This window comes from Ambystoma mexicanum, chromosome 6q (genome assembly GCF_040938575.1).
Source record: "Ambystoma mexicanum isolate Mex_15411 chromosome 6q, UKY_AmexF1_1, whole genome shotgun sequence".
Taxonomy (NCBI): domain Eukaryota; kingdom Metazoa; phylum Chordata; class Amphibia; order Caudata; family Ambystomatidae; genus Ambystoma; species Ambystoma mexicanum.
This window is the reverse complement of record NC_090937.1, coordinates 261,533,053-261,558,376: the sequence shown is the minus strand read 5'-3', so window position 1 is coordinate 261,558,376 and position 25,324 is coordinate 261,533,053. Positions and strand designations below refer to the sequence as shown.

Genomic DNA, 25,324 nt, shown 5'->3' with positions numbered 1-25,324 from the left:
CCCAAAGGGTGTCTCTTTTACCTCCTCCGTCTCCTGTCTCTCTTATCCTCTTGTTACTGCTTCGTCCAGCTCCGGCTTCATCCCGCCCTGCCCTGTCTCCCTGTGCTCTGTCTCTCTTGGCCTTTTCCCTCCACAGCTCATTCCCCATCCTCTCTCCATTCTTTCCCCCTGCTCCGTATTCTCCCCTCTCTTTGTTCCCGTTCGTTCACTCTTTCTTCCTACGCCACCCCGCGCCTTACTTCTATGTGTGCCTGTTTCTCTCCCTTCCGTTTCCACACCTCGCGTCTCTCTCCCGTCCACCCCCTATCTCTCTCGCCTCTCTCTATGCATCCAACCCTCACTTCGCTCCACCGTCCTCTTTCTATCTCTCTCGCCTCTCTCTGTGTCCCCCTTTCCAAGTCTCTCTACTCTCCCCCTCTTCTGTGTCACCCTTACCTTTCTCTTTGTCTGCCCCCACCCCTCCTAACTTTCCCTTCCTTCCTCGGGCGTCCCTCCTCTCCGCCTTTCTTGCCTTCTTGACCACCCTCCCTCCTTTCGTTGCCGCCCGGTTCTGCCAAAGCTCCTTCTCCCCCTGCACCCTCTTTTCTCCACCTGCCCCCCTCCACCAAACGTTCCTCGCTGCTCGTTACCCTTACTCACCCCCTCTCCGCGGCTCTCTCTCACCCCTTTTCTCAAAGCCCTGCTTTCTCCCTTTGCCCCCCAACCCCCCACGTCCCTCATCACTCCTTTTCTCCTCCCCCCCGCATTATCCCCGGCGCAGTCCAGCATTTCTGCAAAGCACAGGAGGCGGTTCCTAAGCCCGCCCCGAGTCCAGGTACCCATCCTGTCCCCTGGGACACACGCGGCGCCGTCTTTATACAGCTCCCTGTGCCCCCCCCTGGAGTGTCCGCACGACGGTGGTGTGGAGCCGCGGCCGCCCCTTATTCCCCACGTGCAAGGGGATAGAGCAGATTAAGGGATTACCCGCAGTATAGCGAGATATGATTTAAGGCGCACTAAAAGGCAGACTTTCCACTTGTTTGGAAATCCCAGACGCCGCAGGAGTGCCCGACACACTTAAGTCGGCGAACGACCAGTTTACGTGTTTATCTGTCACGGATATTCCTCCCCTGGTGTTAAACTCAGTCTGGGAGCCGCCACCCATCTGAATGCGCCTGCATTGCAATGGTCACCGTCCTGTTTGCAAATCCATGGCAGGCCATGGCCTTGCTGTTTGTGTTGCCATGTTTCTTGTGTTCCATTTATGTATTTATTGATGTATATGCTGTGCGTTTTTGCGGATGTTACACATGACTGTCGAGGAAAGTTTTTGAAACGGGACTTTTGATAAAACGAAAGGATAAATAAAGGAAACCGTGCATTGTCTGGCGGGCCGAGGCTTCTGGGCGGCTACACTCCCGCCAGTGCATTGCCCAATAAACCAACGCCGCAAGATCCGGCCACTTCATCAGAACTCTCGCGGGAGGACGGGACCTGCTTCTCCTAGCAACATCGCAATAACCTTAGCTGGGGGCCTCCTGTCCCCTGAAACAGATATGATAAAAAAGTTTTAAAAAAACCTTTCTCTGCTGTTTACAACCCTCCAAGCGCACTCACCCGACATCCCAACCAGCAGCCCCTCGCCCCATTTACCCCCGTCGCGAGAGTCCATTAAAAGTGTGGAGCTTTCAACGTTGACATAGTTTGCACACACAAAAAAAAACAAAAAAAACCCCACAAAGGGCTTCTGTGCTAGCCACCTTTTAGAGCAGGGTGGTAAACCTTTGCTGGATTGAATGTGTGTGTCTCCATCGATGGTGTTATTATTAACACCAAATTACAAACTATTGAGACACTGGGTCTGGTTCATCTGGTTCATACAATAAGTTCGAAAATGTCTCACTGCCATTATACACGCGCATTTACAAAACCTCGCGACAAAGCACTGAAGGGGTGTTAGGAAGGGCTCCGTTTCGCGTTCTAGGCCAGCAATATGTTGCTGATCGTGGCTGCTTAAAGGGTGTGGATGTGTGCTGTGGCCAGGGTCGATTTGGTGTCATTGAGTGGCTAGGAATGCCTTTGCTAAATGAGTTTTGCCTGGAAATATCGCTTCAAAGGCAGGGCGTCGGGGAGTATATTGGAATGATCCCCAACGCAAGTGCGACTCAATGATATATGGCTTTTTTATTTTCATCAATTTTTATTTTATTATGTTTGTGTTGTTCTCTTCACTTTTTAAATAATTTGAGGGAAATTAAATGTTTCTAGGAATTTTATAATGCTTTTTTAAAAATGTTGATTCAATGTGAAAAGGTTACAATTTGAACCAAAACACTGCTAACACAATATGTTGTTTTAATACTCGTTGTTGTCGTTGTTTTTTTTTAAAAAATAACGACCACGTGTGAAGTGGGTCATATTATAATACAAGTATTGAGGTAGTCTTTAATTTTTGTTTAAGTGAGTCTCGTGCCTTTCAATTCCTCGAAGATTACAAGATTATAGAACATGTACGGATAATGTATTTTTTTTTATTCCCGCAAGAATGTTCGCCCCCCTACCCACCCCCCTTCCACTAGCTCTCCTTGGAAGAAACATGCACCGGCTACATGCTATGGTTCAAGGGTCGGTAGGTGCCATATTTTAACAGAGTAACGAGGACGCTTTGGAATATTAAACATCCCCGCTGGCGTCTGTTTGCCACTGCGACGTGTCCCGCCAAAATACACGGCGAGGTATTTCTTCACATGCGCTGGGCGTGATTTATCCGCCAGTCCCTGTGTCGGCAGTGGACACATTGCACACAAGTAAACCTGGGAGGGCAGTACGAGAAAAAATACACAAACAAAACACACGCACATTCCTGAAAACTGCAGCAACATGCAGCTGTAGGCAAATACGCAAACATGTATGCAGCCAGCTATAAACACGCAGGCCTACCACAGACAAAAACGACAAGGAGAAAAGCGTGTAACACCACAGCGAGAAGGACAGACAAGAAAGAACAGTATACGTTGTGCTACTGAGGGCGGGTTAAACGAACAACACGGAAGACGACCACGCAGTCACAACCACTGACAGACACAAGCACATACACACCCTCGCACAACACGACAGACAAGCTCGGACTGGCCTATATGGCAATAGGGCAGTGCCAGAACCAAAACCGCTCAATGCTAGTGTGGGCTAGTTTTTTGGGTCCAAGAGGGCCACTTTTCTGACCCATGTGGGCCAATTTGGTAAATGACTTCCCCATGCAACTAGTAGTTTCGATCAGTGTTACTCAATGTATAGTCTTTTAAATGCACAATTAGTATCACATGTTATCAAAACCCACTCAAAATCCTCCCCCTTGGCTACTACTCAGTCTGTCACAAAGGGAATTAATTGCCTTTTGCAACTGTGGGCCACTTTTTCATGGATTCCCAAGACAATCTGCATGCGCCAGTCCGACCCTGGCGGCAGGCAGGCACATCCACTTAATAACAAAGCCCCGTCCTTCGGGTTTACAACTGAAGACCGACAATGAAAAGCCACTCGCACAAACCACGGCGGATGCGAGTGTCAGCAGTATTCCCGCCGGACACCAGTAGCTCGGCTCTGCCCCGACCGGCCAGCAGGGGGCGCCGGAGGACCGCGGCTGGAAGCTGCAGGCGGGCCCAGCGGCCCTGACCTCGCGCTGCGCGCAGCCCCGCCCCCTCCACACCCCGTGACCCCGGCGGCCTGAGCGCGCGCCGCTTACCGCTGCCTTGGTGCGCGTGGGCCGGGGACGCTCTGCCGAACAGCGCCTTTGCCCCCGCCGCCTCCTTGCGGCCCGCCTCGTGCGACTCCACGGGGCTGAACCCCGGCGCCTTCTTCAGCTCCGAGTCCTTGGGAAAGAGACACTCCACGGAGGGGGGCTGCACCCCTAAAGACGGGAAGAGAGAGAGAGAGAGAGAAAGGGCAGTGGTCAGATAGAGGCTGGAGCCCCACTTCCCTCCCGCACCCCGGCAGGGGAAGTCCTTCTCCCGCCGTCCCCTGGTAGAGGGGACCCGAGCCCTGGCCGGTGTGCTGTGCACGGAGCCAGGCCACTGTGGGTCGTCAGTAGCAACCACCAAAATCATGCCCTGGGTACCCCAACCCGCTGACCCTTCTTCCATAGCACCCCCGACCGACCCTTGCATCACTCAGCCCAGTGCAGGCAGCGTCGGTGTGGAGGGCCGCACAGCATTAGAAAATAAATGGCGAGAGTTTGGGGGGTGGGGGGTTATGGCGAGCCGGGTGCGCCCCCAGAAACCCTTCTCTTGTTCAGGGTGTCCGTCCACCAGAGCCTCGTCTCCCAGACTTACCCAGCTGGACACAAGAGGAGACCAGTTTCCGGCAGTTAGGGTCCATTCTCCCGCTTTCGTCCTTCACCTGGAAGAGACGACACACGCTTAAGCCCGTTGTGTTTACATGGTTCTATAATAGTCACACTTCGTACACATTCAGGCAAATAAATACACATTTGGCCGAGGGCCTTACATTGAGCCATTCGTTGCCCTCAATTTCCAGAAGCGTGTTTGGTGTGTGTGTGTGTCCTGACATATTTAACACCTACACTAAATGCCACACTGGTTTCATACTACGGTACCCTCTTTTGAATGCCCCAGTTTTTGTTCCAACCCCAACCAAAGATGGGACGACCCATGGAACCAATAAGTTACCGAATCCAAACAGTGTTTTAAAAAATAATTTAATTTGGATCTCATTCCACTCCCAAACACACTATCGCTATCGTCGTATTTCTTTCATACTCTCCAAGGAACCCCCCTCTCCCCCTCCCCCGCCCCATTGAGCCGGTCCTCGTTGTGAGTGATGAAACACCCATGTATTGCCCTGTTGTGTTTTCGCGTGGTGCTGATGACGTATGGAGCGCCTCGAGCAGCCCTGTACAGTGCCTCATTCTCACCATTCGGTGCCACGTAATTAGACACCGCGAGCCGCTTCAGCCACTGCCTATGCAATTACCTGCTCAGCAATCTTGATATAATTAGAAAACGCCAAATGCCACCCAGAACTAAGCTCACTTAATCAGATTTCTTTCCGAGCGACATCTCCTTGAATGAACATATTCCCCACTTGCTGTGTAAGTGTGCTGTTTGGTCTGCGGATCATTATGCACCAAGTGTCCTGTGGGGCAGGGGAGAGGTGCGTGACACAAACACGCACCGCTCTGACCCAACTGCGGCATGACTCGCACACTAGGGACCGGGGAGCGGCTCCAGCGCAGAGGGTTGCTCTACAAAAAGGAACGCAACGTTATAGACACTTCACAAACACTGGACAGGTTCCATTTACACCTGAGTACAATGCTCACATTCCACGACATCTTTGTGAAATAGTGCTCATATCCACCCCCCACCCGTGGAAATGACGGCTGGTTGCTCTTCTGTTTCCTTTTGTGAATCAGGTGCGTGCTTAAATTACCCAAATGAAGTGGGGCTGTGCATACCGTCGTTCTTTTGAGAATCAGCCCCCAGCGCGCCTAGCAATGTCATAGGAGCCATGACAGAGAGTTTGCCTTTTATGTTATGGGGTGTAAAATGGACAATGCCAGGCAGACATGCGATTTCAATGGTCCGTTCACAAACAGACAAGATTATATTTGACAGAAACAATGAAATCGAAGAACACATTTATCGGTAGCTTGTTAGATACACGGGGTCTGATGTACAAAGCCCTTTTCAATGGGTTTCTCCCATTGAACAAGGCTTCTGTAAATAAATCATGGCCAGAGAGTCCCGAATTATGCACGCCTTAGGTTGTGGATATATACAGAAACATGGATAGAAAAAAATAAATGGAATGCATGCACCTATGGAGAGATGTTCCCAAAGGTAGATGGTTCAAATAGCAAATAAATATGATTATGCATTTCCAGATAGATGATATATATATATATATATATGCCCACCTGCCTGCACATTGATAGAAAAGCAAATGAATGCAATTATGCATTTTCAGATAGATGGATTAGAAGTAGACAGATAAACAGATGGATTGATAGGTAGGTATATAGACGGGTAGATGTGACATGACTGTAATTATACAAAGCTGATTCCACAGGGAGTTGATAGGATATCAAAACATTGTAATTATGTATTTTCAAATGGATAGATTAGATAGATAGACAGATAGATAGATGGATGGATGGATGGATGGATAGATAGGCAGATACGCGCAATTCTAGATAGATGTATCCAAAGGAAGGCGAATAACTGGAAGCCGGCCGTAGCTTGAATATTAGTCGATAGCGCGATTGGCATGTGGATGGGTGACAGAGTGGTGAAGGCTTTGAGAGGTGTGGGACTTGTACCCCCTCTTCTGCGTCTGGTCGCAGGCAGGCAGGCCCACCGTAGTGGCTGCGGGCGGGGGCGCTTCCGTGCCGGTGGGGTCTGGCTGTGGCCAGCGCCCTGATCCCCCCCCTCCCCCCGCTCTCCCCCGCCCCTGCCCGAGGGGGCGGCCGGGCTGCAGGTTTGAGTGAGCCGCAGCACAATCGCGGGATTAGCCGCTGATTGAGATGTCTGTTCGTGAGATATTACAAAATTCATTATCACAGCCCTCGACTAACTCGATATGAAGTAACACAGATGGCATTTTATTAGCCCGGGCTTCAACTGTTTACTTATGATAATTTCCGGGGGAATTTGCATGTCATCGCGCCAGTAATCTCCTCTCCCTCCCCCCACCCCCCTCCTGGATCTGAGCTGGTGTCAGAAATGCCTCCTGCCTGCAAAGTCCACCCGCTCGCGAGGAGAGGGCTGGCGACTACCAGTCCTACGTGTTTCACTCAAACCGTACAATTTGCATTTTTTGCTGTTGTTTTCTTTTAAAATGTGTCGAGTTTGCCCTTTGAGAAAATGGTGGCTTGTTAAAAATATTCGCGACAAGCCCACATTGGATCCTGCACGCCTATCCCACAGCACAGAGCAGCGCAGGCTGCAGAGACGTTTCTATCTTGCGCACTTCTGCCCCACTTGGTGTGTTGGTGGATCCATGGCAAATGTGCCCATGTCAAAGGACACTTCCTGGCAGGGCCCCGGGCGCCGGCCCATCTCCTCTGGGTGTGAGCAGGGCTCAAGCAGCGGTGCATTGGCTGTAATAAGATTTATTTTACAGCTCAGATAAACACATTATTTAAGCAAAAAAAAAACAGGTCCCTGTGGCACGCTGACAGAACCACGTGGTTGTGGAAACATTCGCGTACCACAACCACCAGAACACCATTGTGTGCAATCTACAGTGGCGACGAGTCTGTGCCGCCCTCGCCCATCTCTGCGGTGAAGTGTGTGCCCGAGCTGTAGCCGGCGCGAAGGTTGCGCATTTCGCATGCAGGGCGCGCGAAGCCCACCGTTTAAAAGCAATCATTTCATGTGAATCGTTTCAATTAATAATGGATCGCGCGCGCGTGGCCACCAGTCAGACAATAATTGTCCTTGTTTAATTAACAATGGGCCTGGCTCCACAGGGGGCACACGCGCTGAATCGATAATCCCCCTTGTCCTCTTCCGATATTCCTAACCTACCCGACCCGTTGCTTCCGGGCCTTTGATACACAATTTTACAGGGCCGCCTGTCTATATGCACATTATATTCCCACAAACTGTGGGACTGGAAATTCTGGGGGCGCGCCCACGAGTTAAGCAATCGTCAAAGACGTGACCCCGACAGCCTTCACTCCCCAAAAAAGCGAAACCCGTCAGAACCGACCCAGCCCTTTGTTTTTGCGAGGTCGATTAAACTGGGCTTTGATAGCTACAGGAAGCGTTACAAGGCGCTTCATAAAAACCTGACAGGGTTACTGATCCTTGCTGCATTATACCTATCGGGCGATATTTGGGGCAAAGGCAGAACGCGTGAACGGTGATTAGGGGTGTCCTTGCTGCGTGGGTGCCAAGCGTCATGGTATCTTGTGCACGAGGCCTGCAGCAACCACTTCTATTCGGCTGGAGTTCGGCCTCTTTGCCTCTTCCTTGCCATCAGTTCGCAGCATGCATTTGGAAATGAATGTTGACCTGAACAGAGGGCAATAACAGATGTAAACATTATAAATCGACGCTGTGGTTGGTGTATGTGTTAGCGTGCCTAGTGCCGTTGTGGCAGGGAAGACCCGCCTTTATGAGTGTGAAGCGTGAGGAAATCCTTCGGGCGGGGAGAGGCGTTCATATCAATGTTCGTATTCCAGCTGCTGTCGACCCTTCACATGTCAAAGAGGCTTCAATTGCAGAGTTCCCAGCAACACAAGGCACGCTCGCCGTGCCCCGCACCAGCCCCTGGCGGGATGGCGTGTCAGGGGCACCAGTGCTTGTTTCGCAGCGCCCCCCCCTCCCCCCAGCGTAGCATTATCTGGGCGGCGAACGTGGCATCAGAAAAGTAAATAAACACCTGGCTAATTTAGCAGCAATTTAGAAGCGGCTGAGGCGCCTAAGCACATAATGCGCGCGCGGCGTAATCCGCGCTAAGCAGGGGCATTGGCGCAAGGGGTGCTTGGGGGAGGGGGTACGGCCGACCATAGTGCCATGTGTGGGTGCCTTGCGTCATCATTAAAAGCAATTCTCAGATTTTCGTGGCCTGGGGTGCCGTCGCTTCCTCAGACAGGAAACTCTGTGTTTGAAATTGTGCCAGGGGGTTATGGGCGAAAGGAGGCCCCCCAGGGCCACACAGTGCTCCCCGTGGCTGGTGGGCAGCGCGTAGGCTACTGGGGGCCCCGGAACTGCGCGGAAGATGCGCATGGGCTCCACAGATGGTCCTGCTCCCATTGCACGTGGTTCACACGCGGCGGTGCACGTGGGCGGACAGGCTGCACGCATGCTGCAGCCGTGGGAGCCCACTGCATGTGCGTAAATAGTGCATGCGAAGGGACTGCTCTGGGGGCACGCACGGACCGCACAAGTTCCGCGGACGGCTCGCAGGAGGCTGCGTGGGGGGGGGGGGCACAGCTGCATGGAGGCATACAGGGGTTGCAGCTGCCCGGTGCTGATTGAGCTTTCTCGGTGAAAGGGCAGAGTTGAGAAAAGGAGGAGTAAAGCCACACACCTCCCCGCGGTTGAGCCCACGGTGGAACGAATCCCGGCGGCCACTTAATCTCCCATCTCAGGGGAGGAGGAGGGCGATTGGTGGGGAGGCTGGGCCTGCTACTTACCGGCTGTGGCCCAAGCGCTCTGCGGTGCAGCCTGCTCCTCGGCGAGTGGGGGCAGTCCTCCGGTTTCCCACAGCAGGCTGCGGTCAAAGCAGCGATTCCTCGGGCGGCCGAGTGCCCCTCTGCAGCCGGGTCTAGCTGGACGCGTGGTCTCTGGGATAGCTCTTTCCCCCGCCGGCGGCCGGTCCCCTTCCTGCACTCTGGGTCTCTCGCTCCGTCGCTCTCTCTTTCTGCGCTGGGAGCCACGTGACGTCACGGGCCGAGATTCCACCGAACTCGCTCTGCACCGCCGAGGAAGGGAGGGTGGGGGCGAGCTGCAGGACGGGCAGAGGCAGGCAGGGGGAGGCAGACAGAAAGGTGGCCGGGCAGGCCGAAAGGGTAGGCAGCCAGATGGCAGAGCGTTGGACAGGTACAGGAGTAGAGCACAGTGGCAGACGGATGCACAGAGAGAGGGGCACAGACGAGTGGAGAAGTGCCAAGTGACAGACAGATGTGTGGATAGATGGATGCTGCAGAAGGCGATATCCCACGCAGTGGGTAAATGAAACACTATCAAGAACGAATACATTCACGCATAGTACATGCATTTTATATGCACGTTGTGTGTGGAGAGCTGAGGGGGTAAGGTTGACTGAAGAGGAGGGAAAGAAAGAAAGAAAGAAAGAAAGAAAGAAAGAAAGAAAGAAAGAAAGAAAGAAAGAAAGAAAGAAAGAAAGAAAGAAAGAAAGAAAGAAAGAAAGACGTATATGTCTAGTCATACATTGCTTGTAAAAGATATATAGTGGCAACGCGCGAGGCTGGGTCTGGGAGGTTCATTGTTATGAAAGAGCAAAGAGGAACCTAGAGAGAGAAATGGGGGAAGAAAAGAAAGGGGCAAGAGGGGAGACATGGGAAGGGCAACGTTGTGAGCCGTCCGGGCACAGGGCAGTGTTCCTCAAGCCCACACGTGGGTCTCCACTGAAGCTTGAACTCTCCACATCCTAGGTATGTGTGCTCTCGTTCCCACTCTCCTTCTCGCGCGCTATCTCTCCCCCCACCTCCAAGTTCCTCAGGGCTGGTGGTGTAAGTGGTGCTGATACAATGCTTGGCAAGGAGCGTTGGGTTGGAAGTGGTTATGGTGCAAGTCTGGCCAAGGAGTGCTGGGGTGGAAGTGATGATGGTATGAGGCTCTTCAAAGGGAGCTGTGGTGTCTTGGCAAGAATAACTGCAGTGGAAGTGATTCTAGTGCATGGTTTGCTAGGCGAGCTGTGGTGGGAGTGATAATGGTGCAAGGCTTGGCACGGATAGCTCTGGTGGAAGAGAACATGGTGAAATGCTTGGCAGGGAGGGCTGGGGCGGAGATGATGATGATGATGGAAGGATTGGTAAGGAGAGCTAGAAGGAAGTGACGATGACGATAGATGCTGTGGTAGTGATGATGGTGTAAGTCTTGGTAAGGAGAACTGTGGCAGAAGTGATAACAACGCAAGACTTGGCAAGGAGAGAGGGGTGGAAGTGATAATGGTGCTAGGATTGGCAAGGAGCGCTGGAGAGGAAGTGATAATGGTACTAGGATTGGCAAGGAGCGCTGGGGAGGAAGTGATAATGGTGCTAGGATTGGCAAGGAGCGCTGGGGAGGAAGTGATAATGGTGCTAGGATTGCCAAGGAGAGCTGGGGTGGAAGTGATAATGGTGCTAGGATTGGCAAGGAGCGCTGGAGAGGAAGTGATAATGGTGCTAGGATTGGCAAGGAGCGCTGGGGAGGAAGTGATAATGGTGCTAGGATTGGCAAGGAGCGCTGGGGAGGAAGTGATAATGGTGCTAGGATTGCCAAGGAGCGCTAGGGTGGAAGTGATAATGGTGCTAGGATTGGCAAGGAGCGCTGGGTAGGAAGTGATAATGGTGCTAGGATTGACAAGGAGCGCTGGGGAGGAAGTGATGATGGTGCTAGGATTGGCAAGGAGCGCTGGGGAGGAAGTGATAATGGTGCTAGGATTGGCAAGGAGCGCTGGGGAGGAAGTGATGATGGTGCAAGGATTGGCAAGGAGCGCTGGGGTGGAAGTGATAATGGTGCTAGGATTGGCAAGGAGCGCTGGGGAGGAAGTGATAATGGTGCTAGAATTGGCAAGGAGCGCTGGGGAGGAAGTGATAATGGTGCTAGGATTGCCAAGGAGAGCTGGGGTGGAAGTGATAATGGTGCTAGGATTGGCAAGGAGCGCTGGGGAGGAAGTGATAATGGTGCTAGGATTGCCAAGGAGAGCTGGGGTGGAAGTGATAATGGTGCTAGGATTGGCAAGGAGCGCTGGGGAGGAAGTGATGATGGTGCAAGGATTGGCAAGGAGCGCTGGGGAGGAAGTGATAATGGTGCTAGGATTGCCAAGGAGAGCTGGGGTGGAAGTGATAATGGTGCTAGGATTGGCAAGGAGCGCTGGGGAGGAAGTGATGATGGTGCAAGGATTGGCAAGGAGCGCTGGGGAGGAAGTGATAATGGTGCTAGGATTGGCAAGGAGAGCTGGGGTGGAAGTGATGATGGTGCTAGGATTGGCAAGGAGCGCTGGGGAGGAAGTGATAATGGTGCTAGGATTGGCAAGGAGCGCTGGGGAGGAAGTGATAATGGTGCTAGGATTGGCAAGGAGCGCTGGGGAGGAAGTGATAATGGTGCTAGGATTGGCAAGGAGCGCTGGGGAGGAAGTGATAATGGTGCTAGGATTGGCAAGGAGAGCTGGGGTGGAAGTGATAATGGTGCTAGGATTGGCAAGGAGCGCTGGGGAGGAAGTGATGATGGTGCAAGGATTGGCAAGGAGCGCTGGGGAGGAAGTGATAATGGTGCTAAGATTGCCAAGGAGAGCTGGGGTGGAAGTGATAATGGTGCTAGGATTGGCAAGGAGCGCTGGGGAGGAAGTGATGATGGTGCAAGGATTGGCAAGGAGCGCTGGGGAGGAAGTGATAATGGTGCTAGGATTGCCAAGGAGAGCTGGGGTGGAAGTGATAATGGTGCTAGGATTGGCAAGGAGCGCTGGGGAGGAAGTGATGATGGTGCAAGGATTGGCAAGGAGCGCTGGGGTGGAAGTGATAATGGTGCTAGGATTGGCAAGGAGCGCTGGGGAGGAAGTGATAATGGTGCTAGGATTGGCAAGGAGCGCTGGGGAGGAAGTGATGATGGTGCTAGGATTGGCAAGGAGCGCTGGGGAGGAAGTGATGATGGTGCAAGGATTGGCAAGGAGCGCTGGGGAGGAAGTGATAATGGTGCTAGAATAGTTGCGATTGTATAGTCTTTTTGATGATTTCACGCTCGCGTGTCACTGAATGGCGCACGGCATCGTAGCGCAAAAATCAGCCAAGCAGCGACTGTTTGGGCACCACGCACGGGGTCACGGGCACGGCAATCGCACGTCTGTCCCACCAAGAGACCTCGCAACACCGTTCTCTATATTCAACTTTCCAAATGTATGCTCAAAATAAAAACACTTATTTTTCCTGTTCTTATTCGTATTCCTGTGTAGTTATAATTCACGAACTGACGTTGACTTCGCGCTCTTTTAAGTTTCCATATGAAAAAAGCCAGCAGCAAAATACATAATGTATTTAAGAAAAAAATGCAAGCATTAAAGCAAATAAATGAATAACTCCATCAAATAGGCTCACCTCTATCGAAGGGAGTATCTCCCGTGGGTGGGGGCGGGGGGCATATGTGGGGAGGGGCTGCCATGTTACGATGAGTCCTGTGTTCGCTTAAAAATGGTGCCCGGTGCCCAGGCCTCACCTCACTCGACCTGCGTCTGGAACGGGCGCCTGAGGGGGGGGGGGGGGGGGCGTCCAATTCCTGCGAAGTGAAGGGACACTCGCCGTGGTGTCAGTGCGGGCCCTGAACATACACCCACTGAGAACCACCTCGTTTCCTCCGAGCCAACGAGATTTATCGGTGTGTATATATATATATACATATATATATATATATATATATATATGTATATATATATATATATGATCCCCATACACCCATCTTTTATGATGATACCCAAATATATATATATGTATTTATGTTTTTTTTTTATGTGTTATGATGATACCCATACGTGAGTGTGCCCACTAAGAAAGGCTATTTCAAAGAAAACAGAAACATCTGTAAATGGCAGCGCCCTTGATCCAGATTCCCTCGCTAAGTAAATGACCAGGGCTTATTATTATTATTTTTAAAAATATTAATTTCATTATTGTTCCCAGCATTCCATAGTTATTGATGTTTGCAAGGAGGCTTAGGACTGCAATCAGCAGTGGTCGCAAGGTTCCGTGCAATTGCTACGCGGTGCCTAGGAAGGATGAAAGGCTGAGCCTGCCTTGCCGGGTGGGTGCCATTGGCGAGTACTTGACCTGCGGAGCTATCTGGTCGGCGCGCCGGACAGACCTCTCACTGGACACGCGCAGAAGAGAGGGCCATCTCTACCCGATGCCCCGCTTCTCGTTAGGAGTGATTTATGTGTCCAGGTGTTTGCCAAGCAAGAATGATTAGTTTCTGCCCTGCGTCCTGGCGATATTTCGCTTTGATTATGGAGCGCCACAGACGCTGTTTCGGCCCCGCGACACCCCGATGGACACAGGCCCAGGTCACCCCGCCCCCTCCCATGAGATGTTCAATCAGTTTTGAGTGAAATGAAAACGAAATACACCACATGTACAAATAAAATAAAAGACAACAATCTGCGTGGCGTGTGCGAAGCCGCGTCCTCCCTGGCAGGGGCCTCTGCGGGGCATTTGGCCGGGCAGCGCCGGGTGCAGCTGAAGCGAGCAGCTGGCGACGGCGGCGCAAGCCTCCTGGAGGAAGGAGGCGAAGCTTCTCGAGAGTTCGCCGGAGCTGGACCCACGTCCCGCGCGCTCCTAATCCGCTTCTTGCATTTGGAGTCATACTCCCATCGCACAACTAATTAATGCCCGGGCCGCCGGGGAATACGGCGCTAGGCAGGCCTGCTGCGGAGTGGGGGGTGGGGAGCAGCCTGAATGCAAGAGGGATTAATGCCCTCCACACGAATGCATGCAATATTTATAAAAACCAACAATAGTCCTGGCTGCCTGTGGACGTTGAAATATCCCACCAGGGGACCCCAAACAGCCCCATTACACACTAGTCCATTGGGCAGGAGCCGGAAACGAACGGCCTGCCAAAAATAACAGCGCTTAGAAGCGAGCGAATTCCAGCTAGTGGGCGCTTGATACATGAACATGGTACAGAAACAAAACAATGGGTGTGATGCACACAACATTTTCCAATGGGATGCACCCATTGAAACACGCTTTATGAAGCAGTCCCAGTAATTCTAACAGGCGGTGAATATCCTTAAAGCCGCCAGTAATAAAAATATTTTATTAATACAAAAAAAATACAAGAAGTATACTTATAAGATAAGGAGAAACGGCAGGCGCTGTTCATCGGCGTCAACCTATCGTACCATAACTACTAAACCGACCCCGAGATACTACGATGTGACCTGGGGTCAGGGTGGGGTGCAAGGCGGCAGATTTCACCTATGTGACCATGGAGTAGCACTAAACACGCCAAGTCCGGGGCCCACACTATTGGGCGCTATAAACTGAGCAGTAGCCTTAAACAGGGGTAACATAAAGCACCTCGCACTTCCTGCCGCACCGCACCCAACTGTGAGAGTCACCGTGTGTAGGTAATACCCCCGGATTGGCAAATTCTGCGGCAGGCTGACGCCTGAAAATGAAAGCACCGGCTGCCAAACACAGGGCACCTGTTTTACACTTTTAATGCAATTCGTTCTTAGGTCTGTAATCCGGTTGACGGTTACCTATATGGACTGAACGCGTAGTTTTTGTTTTCTTAAAATTTGTCAATGAAAAGTTAAGCGGTGCCGTCTTCCATTGCTGTTGCACTACGGTCAGGGGGTGATGCTTCGAGGGCCGCTTGGGGAGGGTATGATGGATGAAAGCTACACGCGGAGGGGGCGGGGGCGGGGGGGGAGCAGCCGGCACTGTAGTTCACCGTTATAGTGCGCAACTATCAGAGGAGGGGAGGCCCTCAGAAGGCGCGGGTAACAGGCGTTGTTACCGCCCCACTTAGCGGTATGTATCCTGGGTGTCCCCAAGTGAATCTGGTCGCATGTTGGCACGTTAGCCAACCGGGCTACTTTTCTGTCCAATTCTCAATCTAGAGCTTAAAGGCGTAATGCGCCCATGAGTGCTTTAAACATGTGACCTGGGTGAACGGAACTCCATGTCAGATTTTTCCAAGGTTAAGAGTAATGTGACGTTATTCCGTCTGTCCTCTCTTTGGTAAAATAATAATTAAACAAATAAACATGTTAGGCGGCTCGTTGGACACTCTCTCCGGGGGGTTATGGAGTTCGGCTACACAACGACCTCACTGAACAAACCAAGGGACTGGCCAATCGTGTACACCGATGGAAACCAACTACTAAAGGTAACAGCACCAGCAAAACACATGCGGACATTACACACCGGCTCTGAGGGTACCTGGAATTTCCACAAGGGAGCACTGTGCCAGCCTGGGCATTACTGAGTAATATGGCACTACTCTGCATGTAGGGACAGGAGCCGCTTTGTGAACACGCCTGTGGTGAAGGCGATTGCCACCCATAGGAAAATACGTTTCCCCAAAATAACCGGAGCGCCTGGACACTGGAAGTCATTGGGCAAGCCGGACCACTTCCGGTTCCCTTCCAGTCGCCCTCTGAGACACCCTCAGGCACTAACCATGCGCAGCTGTTTACACCACGCCTTCTCCCACAGGCCCGAAATCTGTTGACAAGGAGGCTCTTTTGGAAGATACAATTATTACCCTCACAGCCTGGCTGCACCCCCTCCCCGCCACCACCACACAAATCTCTTTTTAACCAGCCCTCTCACCGAACAACGCAAAGCTAATTGGTTAAACAACCAGAAACAAATTGTCATTGAGCGGAGATCAATGAATGACCCGGCGCGCTCGTAGAGTCACGGGGCGATGCTATACCCCCCCACCCCACCAGTCACGCCCTCCTGGCCGGTAAAGCAACTCCGATGCCCGGTGAAAAACAGAGGGAGACTAAGGGGTAGTGGGTGGGGGCTCCCCCTACTGGTTTGCGGCACCACAGCAGGCCCCCTGCAGAGACAGGGAGAGCAGCGCTTCCACACACTCCCCACCAATCGCTACTGGCGCGTAAGTAAAGCGCGCGCACAGGCGGCGAGAGCTACTAAACCTCGGGGTCACGCCAAGGCGCCCGCCTGCCACTTGCAGCGACGCCTGGCGTGACTTTCGGAACACGCGGCCTTACAGGCGGAGTTCAGCGGCGGAGTTCGTCTCACGTGGGCGGATTGCTGGGTCGGTCAGGGCAGGGCCAATGCGGACATGGTCTGCGCGAGACTCACACGCCTCTGCGCCCATGCCAGGCCCATCAGCCCTTTTATTAGAAGCAGCAGCACTGTTTCTGCACCTGCCGTGCATTCATGGCCGCTGCTTAGGTAAAGGTTTCTGCAGGGGAAGTCTGCGAATAATCGGCCGATCAAAAGTTCGAATCTAGGCAGGTCTGACCCAGCCTTTCATCTCCGAGGTGTGCAAAAAGATTTTTATTCAAAGGGCCGAGTACAGCTTATGTTCGTCTGTATAGGGAGGTGCATTCTCTACTCTCTGGGTGGTGGGGTATAGCTCCAGTGTTTTTTTTTTTGGGGGGGGGTATCATAGGACCCCTATATCAGCACTAGTCGTTGCGCTGTATGACTATAGGGCGACCGAGGCGACGATTGTTGAGCCCTCCCCCCACCGAGCAGAAGTCGACCCCTAAACTCGACCTGCCATCCCGCACCACCACCGTGCTGCTTCTGCAGGCACTGCACCCCGGCTCGGCACACTTACCTCTCCCCCGAGAGCCGGGCGCGCTTTCCAGCCGGCAGGCACCTCTGGGGCGCCGTGCCCTGCACAGATGCACGCCCGGAGCTCAGCCCCGCAGCAGAGCCCGGCTGCCGGCGTGAAAGCTCTCGCCTCGGGGGCTCGCCTCGCCTCCCCTTTCATTTCAAGCACTTATCGATCCGCTGTTGTCATCTTTGGCGACGCAGAAGGACACTTGAAAGCATCTCTGATCAGAGAAGCGAGGTGACCTGACCGGGCTCTCACCAAATTCTTAATTACCACATCAACTGCTTCAGGGAATGGGGGAACGGGAGAAGCGCCGAAGCCCTTTTGACAGCAAGAGAGTTTGCTTGCTCTTAACTTTGTTTTCTCAATTATTCAAGCAGCCCTCTTCTCTCCGAGGCGCGCAGAGCCTCGCAGCCCGATGCGCACGAGCAGAGGCGCTCTTCGCTGTCGATCGGCCTGGCTATTGATCGCACTGCCTTTTGTATATGAGGGATCACAGACCTTATGAAAGCGGCCAAACATTGTTTTATGGGTCAGGGGTGGGAGGGGGTTTCGAGAATGCCACAAAGACAGATTACACTTTTTCTCCTGTGCATACTTTGTAGCCATCAAAGGATTTCATTTCCAAACTGCTTCCTTGGCTCCTTTGCGGGCTCTTTCTTTAACATGTGACTGTATGCATTTGTGCATCTGCCTTCGCGCGTGTGTAAGAGTTGTATAGTGTGCGTGTGGTGTTTGTGTGGTAGTTGGTGCACTGTGTGGGCGCGCGTGTGTTGTCAGCGTGCATGGCAGCACCGTGTGTGACTTAAGTTTGCGCACAGGGTGTGCACGTGTGTTAGTGAATGGGTGTGTTTGTGATAGGTATGTTAAAACAATGATTGTAACGTCTGACATTTGCGGTAGACTTTTTGTGTGGTATCCATTTTCTTCCCTTTATCTGGCTCGCGTGTTGTCTGACACTGTACAGTTTCACCGTTATGGCTCATACATGATGGGAACAATCTAAAGCTTCCAAACTTTGTGGCCCCGATTCATGGAATTAGTTGCAGGGTAAATAGGGACTTTGCATGCCAAATCGCTGTTCGTCGATTCATGGAAAACAATGCATGGGGCTTACCTGGGACTTGCGAGGAATCTGTGCCAGTCCAGCACGTCACTGCGACTCGATGAACGCCTTGTGCGAGACTCCAAGAAGAGGGTGTGCCCGGCGTACGCAGCAACCTACAAAGGGGGTGCAACATGCGGAATGAGGAAGAACAAGAAAAATGTGGGTGTTCCACCGTCAAACAGTCACACCACCCATAAACGCACAGAAAAACGTATTTGTGGAAATGAACAGGGAATGCCGGGTCGAGAAAAAGCACACACAAATCCCAAAACACCTGCGCTATGCAATAGCAGGCGTAAACGTCAACGCGCACTATAACAAATGCATAAAAACATGTGCGAATACCAAACACACAGATACAATCACGATGAATGCACCATTTTTTGCAGCAATCATCCAGGGACACCGCAAGAGGAGGAGGATGGCCAGGACACAGATATATCACCCATATACCAGTCTTTTTGGGATGCCTGATGACAAGGTCTATGGCAGGTAAAGGTTCCCCCCATTTCATCCTAGACCTGCTCAAGGAGTGGGAAGATGACCCCACATCACCCACCATGTACTCCCAAGCACTGAGGCCCTTGCAAAAGTTACTCACTGTTCTGCATTTTTGGCCATTGGGTCATTCCAGTGGACCACCGCCATAGTTGGTATCTCCCAGGCCACACAGTCTTGCTTCTCACACCAGGTGTTGGCAATCACAACTGCACATCCTTCTGTCTGCCTGCATATCTATATGCCAAGAACACCGGCAGGAAGGCACACAGTGGTCCAGGAGTTTTATGGGGTGGCACACCTTCCAAAAGTGCTAGGTGCTATTGATTGCACCCATGTTGCTCTATGTCCGCCTAGATCAACAGGGCACATCTACCGCAACCAGAAACATTGGCACTCCATCAATGTTCAGGCTGTGTGTGATGCCAAGGGTCTCATTACTGAAGTGTATGCCAACTATCCTGGTAGCACACATGATAGTTACATCTTCAGGATGTCCCCGCTACACCGACCCCTGCAATCTGGGAAGTGTGGCACACATGGTTCATTGGTGAGTATGAATGGCCATACACATGCATGCATGTTGCACACAGACCCATAGACACTGTCAACAAATGGCACAGGCAACAAATCTCACATCTACAGGGCACAGTGCCTACCCTCTGAGCACATACATGATAACACCCATACGCAACCTCAACACACCTGCTGAGGTAAGATACAACACTGCCCATATTGCGACTCGGGGCATAGTGGAGAGCACATTCCGAGTGCTCAAGTCATGTTTCTGCTCCCTTGACCACTCTGGTGGTGTGTTGCTATATGCACCACCAGTAGACTGCAGGATCATTGTGGCAGAATGTGTCCTGCACAAGGTTACGACATGGTGTGGTGTCCCGGCGGACATGGTGGTAGCACACCTCCACACCCACTGGTTGCTGGGCGAAGGCATGTGGAGAGGCTGCACGTCCCCATCTTGTGCAATTTGTTTTCACCTAAAATCCTTCCCCTGTGGAGTGCACACAATACTGCCAAATCCCAGGTGCCATTCAATGATGACAAAGGGCCAATCCATTGTGCCCACAAAACCACCTCAGAAAGTGCTGTTGGAAGTGCAAATTTGTGTGCATCCCTTAGAACTAAAAAGACATTCCATTTTGTGTTTCCAAAAGAAACACATAGCAGAAGAAGGACACCACTGCCACCCTGCCCACTCAGTTGCACACCTGCACTGCCTCCCAGCAACCCTTGTACTTAGGTCTGTATCTCTAACCCCACAGTCCCCCTACCTGCACTTTTGGACACCTGCTGTCTGCACTTACCCTTGCACCTGCCACCTGCTGGCTGCACTTCTTGTTATTGTTGTTTTGATCCCATGTACAGCACTGCCCCTTCCCCTGGCACTTTTCCCCTCCCACCTCCAGTGCACTTGCGCAATCTCAATGTCACTTGGCTAGTAAGATTGTTTTCTCTCCTCCCACTGTCCCCCCTTCCTTGCCTCGTCTCGCCTCGAAACACTTGTGTATAGGCGCATTACAAATGCCATATCATATCATATCATGTCAACTATTGAATTAAATCACCCCTTTGGCACCAAAAACATCCCATATGACTAATATACCTGCCAAATGTGTAAGCAGCGATACATCTCTGAAACTCATCAACCATCATGTCTGAGCTGCAAGACATGCATGGCCTTCAAAAGTAACATGGTCACAAAATACAAGAAGCACAGTGGCTTATTGCTGCACATATGTCCGAAAATGTGCATGATACGCATAAACATGTCCCTATTGCGGGGTGTTGAAAAGCAGTGTAGTAAGGATTCACATGTGACAGAATCTGGCAACATGACCACAATAAACCCCATCCCAAAAGAACCAATGACCAAGAGGTAATTGACAATTGTTACAAAATGGTCGACACACCAGAATGTCCACATCCAGACATGCTGCAATTAACGTAACCGTTCCATAAGGATCAAGATAAATTCACATCTTACGTTTCACCTGGGCATGCAGTTGACACTCAAAATTCATCCCATGAAACAGCCATTATTCCCTGATGGAAGGATCTGCAGAAAATGAAAAAAAATGAAACAGAGTGCAGCCAACACATACATACACCCAAAAAGTCAATACCCACGTGTCTCCCTCAGTGACATACAACACATGCAAACAACAACTCACAAGACATCCATCAACATTTGTCCCAGCACACATGCAGCAAGACCAGCACACTGCATACAATTCAAACACAAAACACACACACTGAGAAACAACAACTCCCACACTGCCTGACCCCCTGAATGACATGCAGCACATGTGCGTGTCACCTATCCCCATTCAAAAGTCCATGGCACATACACAACATACACATCAGGCAACATGCTGCATTTAAATGAGAAGACATCCGATATGCAAATAATTGAGCCCCCAAAAACGCAGGGACACCCCTGGAAGACAAGTAATGACATGATAAGGCTTGCCATCACCAGTGCAGAATTGGGACAGTGCTGGGAATCCATTCATGGGAGCCCATGATGCAAAGCACAAGAAGGCCAGTACACAAATACTCACCTCTTGCACTCCAGGCAGGATTTCACAGAGGCTGATGTCAGACTGGAAGGCTGGCCACCGAGTCAAACTGCCATGCAAGACGTAAGCAGACATGACAAAGCAAGGATAAATGAATGCAAAAGGCAGGATGCAAGAGAAAGGTGCAAGGTCAATGCAGACTTCATTGTGACAGCATACAATTGGTTCAATTGTGCAATCAATTGAATGCATCAGCAAAATTCACCCAGCTGTAATCAACTTGAAACTGCAAACACCATGCTGCAGCATGCATGGGACATGCATGTTAAAACACAAACAGTGCACAACATTGTGTGCCTGTTGACAACATAGCATCCCGAAAATTTGCATCAATGGTTCCATGTTTGTGGATCTTAACTGGGGCTGCTCACCATCAAAGTGGAACCCTGAACAAGAGAGGCCACATGTGCCGTTGAACCATGACCCCACAAACATTGCATGGGATGCAAAGTGTCACTTAGTGCACATGTGCAAAGTGCAATGAAACACATACCAGCACAACCACCAACACCTGTCACAGGCCACAAACAGCTGGCCCTGCCAACCACCCCCAAACACCCAAGAAAGGCCCACAGAGTTGGAACTCCCACAATTATGAATCTGAACCCTGTGGCCCATTAATCCATAGAAACCACACCATGCCCAGACCTATCAGCAGAACCACACCATGTGACACATGCACCCATGAAGTAGTACCGGTGCCCCACAAGAGAAGTCAATCCAAAGTGATCATGCACAGTTCAAGACTCCCAGCCAAACACCACACAAGTGTCTGCCAATGGCCTTCATTTACCTGCACAGGGTACCCACCTGCCTTGCATACGATGCAACCCACCGGGAGACACATCCCCTAAATGCAATGACGTACATAATAACAACAGAAAGAACCTGCATATCCATGGCAACACATGAATGGAGCATGAAAATATGTTGAGACCATCCACTGCAGAAGGACCACAGGGTGCAAGAGGATGACAGGACATAGATTGTGATCTGCACACGAGTGCAGCACAGCACCACAGAGAGAGAGTGACAGTGAGAGGGAACACCAAGTGAAAAACACATCAAAGAGTACACTGTCTGGATTAGAGATGGCCAAGGACATGCACTACACCACAGTAGGTGCGGGCATAGCTAAGTTGACCGAGGAAGACAGTGACATGAGTACCACTTAAAAAACCATAGTGGCATGGCAGCATGCAAAGTACATATAAGGAAACTTCCACATGCAGAAAACACGGGGAACAATGATGCATGCTGAACATGCAAGACAGTGCTCATGCTTACCTGCAGACTGAGGCGGCATGGTGTGAATTCCACATCACCTTCACCATGAACTATGCCTCCGAATGAGTGACAGGAGGGCCAGTGCTTGGCGTAGGGCATGGGGAGCATGGACTTCAAAGAGTGCAGGGTGTCTCCCCTGGGACAGCAGTTACTGCCTCATTACAGATTACTGAAACAACATGGGACAAGACATTACAACAGGCATAGTTAAGTACCATTCACACAGCAGACGCCTGAGGATAAACTGAACCCATAGTTACCTGCACATGTCCTCCTGAGAACCACCATGCAAACATGCAAGTTGACATCACTCTGCATGCCTGCATGTCCACCACTGTATACGTCATGGCCTTGAGAGGGCAACTGCACAACTGAAGTAAAAAATATGCTTCCCCCCTAAAAAATACCCTGGAACGAGCAACTCAAAAATAAAATGCCAACATCCAGGCCTGGGGTCTACAAAAGGGGCAAAAATAAAAAAAGAAATCAAAAATGTCCATCATGGACAGGGGGGTCCACCTAGGAGGGGAAGGGGTAGGGTGCATGACAACATCCACATGGGGGGACATCCATTTAAAAAAGAAAAAAACCGCCATGGGATCGTGGACCTCATGGCTATGGCGGACCGGGAGGCATGTCTGTGCTGGCACCCCCATCCTGCATTGAATATTCAGGTGGAATTGGTGCTGGAGGATCACCAGGCAATGCCCTGATCTGGTCCTCAGTGGCAGCCGCCATGCGTGACACTGACGAATATACCAACAGAGTGAGGGCTGCAAAGTCACTATGCACAACCTCATGGGTTGCACAGAGTTTCTCTGACATTGTCTCCCTCAATGCTAACACCTCCTGATGGAACAGTCTTCTGGTGGCTGCATGGTCCTCATATCCAATATGCCAATATCACATACCTCAGGGCATCCCCATGTGCACAACCCTTTGCAAGCATGTATGCCTGCAGATACTGCAGATCTGCCCGTCGGCCCCTGATGTTCTCCTTCATATGCAGTCTGTGAGAGCGGCATGTGAACTGTATGACCTGCAACTGTTGCGCCACCTGTGTTGCTGGGGGTCATGGAAGTGGCCACCCTTTGCCTGCCCTCTGCCAAACTCTCAAAGGCAGCACCCTGTCAGTGTGCAGAGCACAACATCTGATGCTCCCACTCAGCCTGCCCAGGCTGCACATGTTCATCACGTGTGCATGGCACACACCTGTCTGATACAAGGGAACATGGCCCTTTCTGTGATGCCCCTGTCCTTGGCTGTAGGTCTGCAACACTCCCTTGGACATCTGTCCCAGGACCAGAAACCAATACGTGGGAGGGTGGCCTTGCAGCCGTAACCACTGCAGACCAGGGGGCCACGACTGACTGGCCTTGTGAAGGCACCTGACCCCCCTGCAGACTCACAGGCCACAACTGTTCCATGCATTGGTGCACTCACCTCTGCCAGCATTGAGGACTGCACATCCAGTTCAGCATCAGAGTCAGCTGAGTCCAAAGATTCTGAAGAGTCTGCTGCACGGCTGAGGATGGTCTCGAGCACCAGTGGTTTCTCACGGCCTGCCATGCCACACCTTCCACTGGTGGCCTGAAGCACCACAGATTCTTCTTCATCATCCTCCTCCTCTGCATCGGTTGCATCCTCACCTGCACATGGACAGGCATGTGGAGACATTTGCACCATGTCTACAGTAAACATGTGTATCACATAGCTGTCATGCAACTAAATGCAGGGCATGTAGTCAGAAGAAATACAGCATCTACATGCTATGGCCAACAAGCAATGTGAACATGGCATATGCAGACTTGCCAACAAATTCCCTGCACAGTGTCATGGTGCCATTGGACACATTGCCGCCAACCAACAGGGTCATTAAGAAACACATTAGGGGCCATATTACCGCACACTGTTGACTAATGCCAGTGAAATGGGCATGGACATGTGTCTCTGTGATGTGCAATTATATTACATGACAACAGGCAGCCACACATATGAACATACAAGGCTGCATGCATCACATGCCACACCAGTGTTGTCTTGGTACAGGGACGCTAGACAAAGAGAGAATGCCATAAGTTATGGAAACTGAAGAGGAAAAATGGGATGGTCCCTTCCCTCGACCCACCTACAAACTGTGGAAGACGGCATCACGACCAAAGAACCTCCGATCCCACGAGTTCGCACCTTTGCCCACGGCCCTGGGTGTCAGCGCACACAATGACCATGCTCCACCTGCGAAACCAGGCTGCATCCAGCCCATGACACGTGGCGGGAACCAAGTTAGGGCTGGGTCCCATCGCATGTACCAGCATGACTAAACGCTCCGCAACCTAAGCTGCCATTGTTAGAGATGACATGGCGACATAGCCACGATGGACAGAAACACATGTGCTGCCGTGCACCTGGATCATTCACACACCAACCCACGAAGAACACGATCAGTGCTATGACTGAGCAGACCACGCACCTGTGCACCGTTCTTATTTTTCACATAGGCCAGAAACCGCATGCTACTAACCCTGGAGATAAGACCCTATAGATGGACCGATCTACAAGGAGCCACACCGCACCCCACGCCCCCTTGCCCTATGGACCTTATGCCACAGCATGCAACCAAGTCAAAGTAGGCCTCAAACCAGAGCTGCCAGGCCAGAAGCAGCTCATACGGAGCTACAAGGTGCTGAGCATGCAGAACAGCCCCTGGCTGGAGCCACCGCAGCCAAGGTCGCGATGTTGCAATCCACATTCCGCGCTCTCCAAACCAAGGTGACACCGGCCACTGCTGAGACTACCCGAAGCAAAATACAAATCAAACCCCCATAATTCTTCCTCAGCCATGACCA

At 51.5% G+C, this 25,324-nt stretch overlaps 1 protein-coding gene across 1 annotated transcript in view; it reads right to left on the bottom strand.

Annotated features, from left to right (window-relative positions):
- PITX2 (paired like homeodomain 2) overlaps positions 1-9,375 on the bottom strand; it is a 99,207-nt gene extending 89,832 nt beyond the window's left edge. The window contains exons 1-3 of the mRNA XM_069630727.1: positions 9,143-9,375; positions 4,308-4,374; positions 3,722-3,886 (exon numbers count right to left, since the gene is read on the bottom strand). Of these exons, the coding sequence (XP_069486828.1) occupies positions 3,722-3,886; positions 4,308-4,353 (211 nt within the window). The 5' untranslated portion in view covers positions 4,354-4,374; positions 9,143-9,375. The remainder of the gene's footprint in view (positions 1-3,721; positions 3,887-4,307; positions 4,375-9,142) is intronic.
- Positions 9,376-25,324: the final 15,949 nt, after the last annotated feature.